The sequence below is a fragment of the Gavialis gangeticus genome, unplaced genomic scaffold (assembly GCF_001723915.1).
Source record: "Gavialis gangeticus isolate Ggan-Ray unplaced genomic scaffold, GavGan_comp1, whole genome shotgun sequence".
Classification (NCBI taxonomy): domain Eukaryota; kingdom Metazoa; phylum Chordata; order Crocodylia; family Gavialidae; genus Gavialis; species Gavialis gangeticus.
Genome location: NW_017729028.1, coordinates 7,107,687 through 7,108,461, shown reverse-complemented (window position 1 = coordinate 7,108,461; position 775 = coordinate 7,107,687). Strand labels below are relative to the sequence as shown.

Below are 775 nucleotides of genomic sequence, written 5' to 3'. Positions count from 1 at the left end.
TGGTGGGAGCAGAGGCCTGTCGGGGTCCACTCCAGCTGTGCAGCAGGGCTGCCTGAGTCTGATACAGCTGTGACGTGGGGGCTGCCAGGGGCCAATCCACCTGTGCATGGAGGGGGTTGGGCTCGATCCAGCTGTGCGGGGGTGGGGACACCCTGAGTCTGATAGAGCTGTGCAAAAGGTCCAATCCAGCTATCCCGCTGGGGGGTGAGGGAGATCTGAGACCAACCCCTTTGCAGGGGAGTTAGGAGGGAGTCGCTTGTCCCCAATCCAGCTGTGTGTGCGGCTGGGGAGACCATCGGAACGGAAGTGACGAACACAGCGCGTGCTCCCGTTACCACCTCCCCCGCGGGGGCGGGGCTGAGCGGTGACGCTACCGCGGTGGAAGGAGGGGGCGGCAAAATGGCGGCGACCCCACACCCACAATGCCTCGCGCCGGCCGGCTTCCGGGTGTGGGCCCGGCAGGGCAGGGCGGGGCGGCGCGGGCTGCCCCGGAGTCCCGTGAGGTCGGGCTTGGACCATGAGGCCCCGGCTCTGGCTGTGCACACTGCTCGCGGCCCTGGAGGTGCTGGGCGGGGCGCCGGGGCTTGGCGCGCGGCACTGGGGGGGAAACGCGTGGCAGCGCCGCGGACACCCGCAGTACGGTAAGGGGGGAGAGACCACTGCTGGGCGGGGGACAGATGGGACAGACCACTGTGGGGGAGGGGGGAGTCTCTGTGTGGGCTAGATGGGAGAGACTACTGCGGGGGGGGTGGTCTCTGTGGGGCAGATGGGAGGG

General features: G+C 69.2%; 1 protein-coding gene across 1 annotated transcript in view; it reads left to right on the top strand.

Annotated features, from left to right (window-relative positions):
• The first annotated feature begins 449 nt into the window (after window positions 1–449).
• Window positions 450–775, top strand: part of ADAM17 (ADAM metallopeptidase domain 17) — a 45,839-nt gene continuing 45,513 nt past the window's right edge. Inside the window, exon 1 of the mRNA XM_019520736.1 lies at window positions 450–641. Within this exon, the coding sequence (XP_019376281.1) occupies window positions 518–641 (124 nt within the window). The 5' untranslated portion in view covers window positions 450–517. The remainder of the gene's footprint in view (window positions 642–775) is intronic.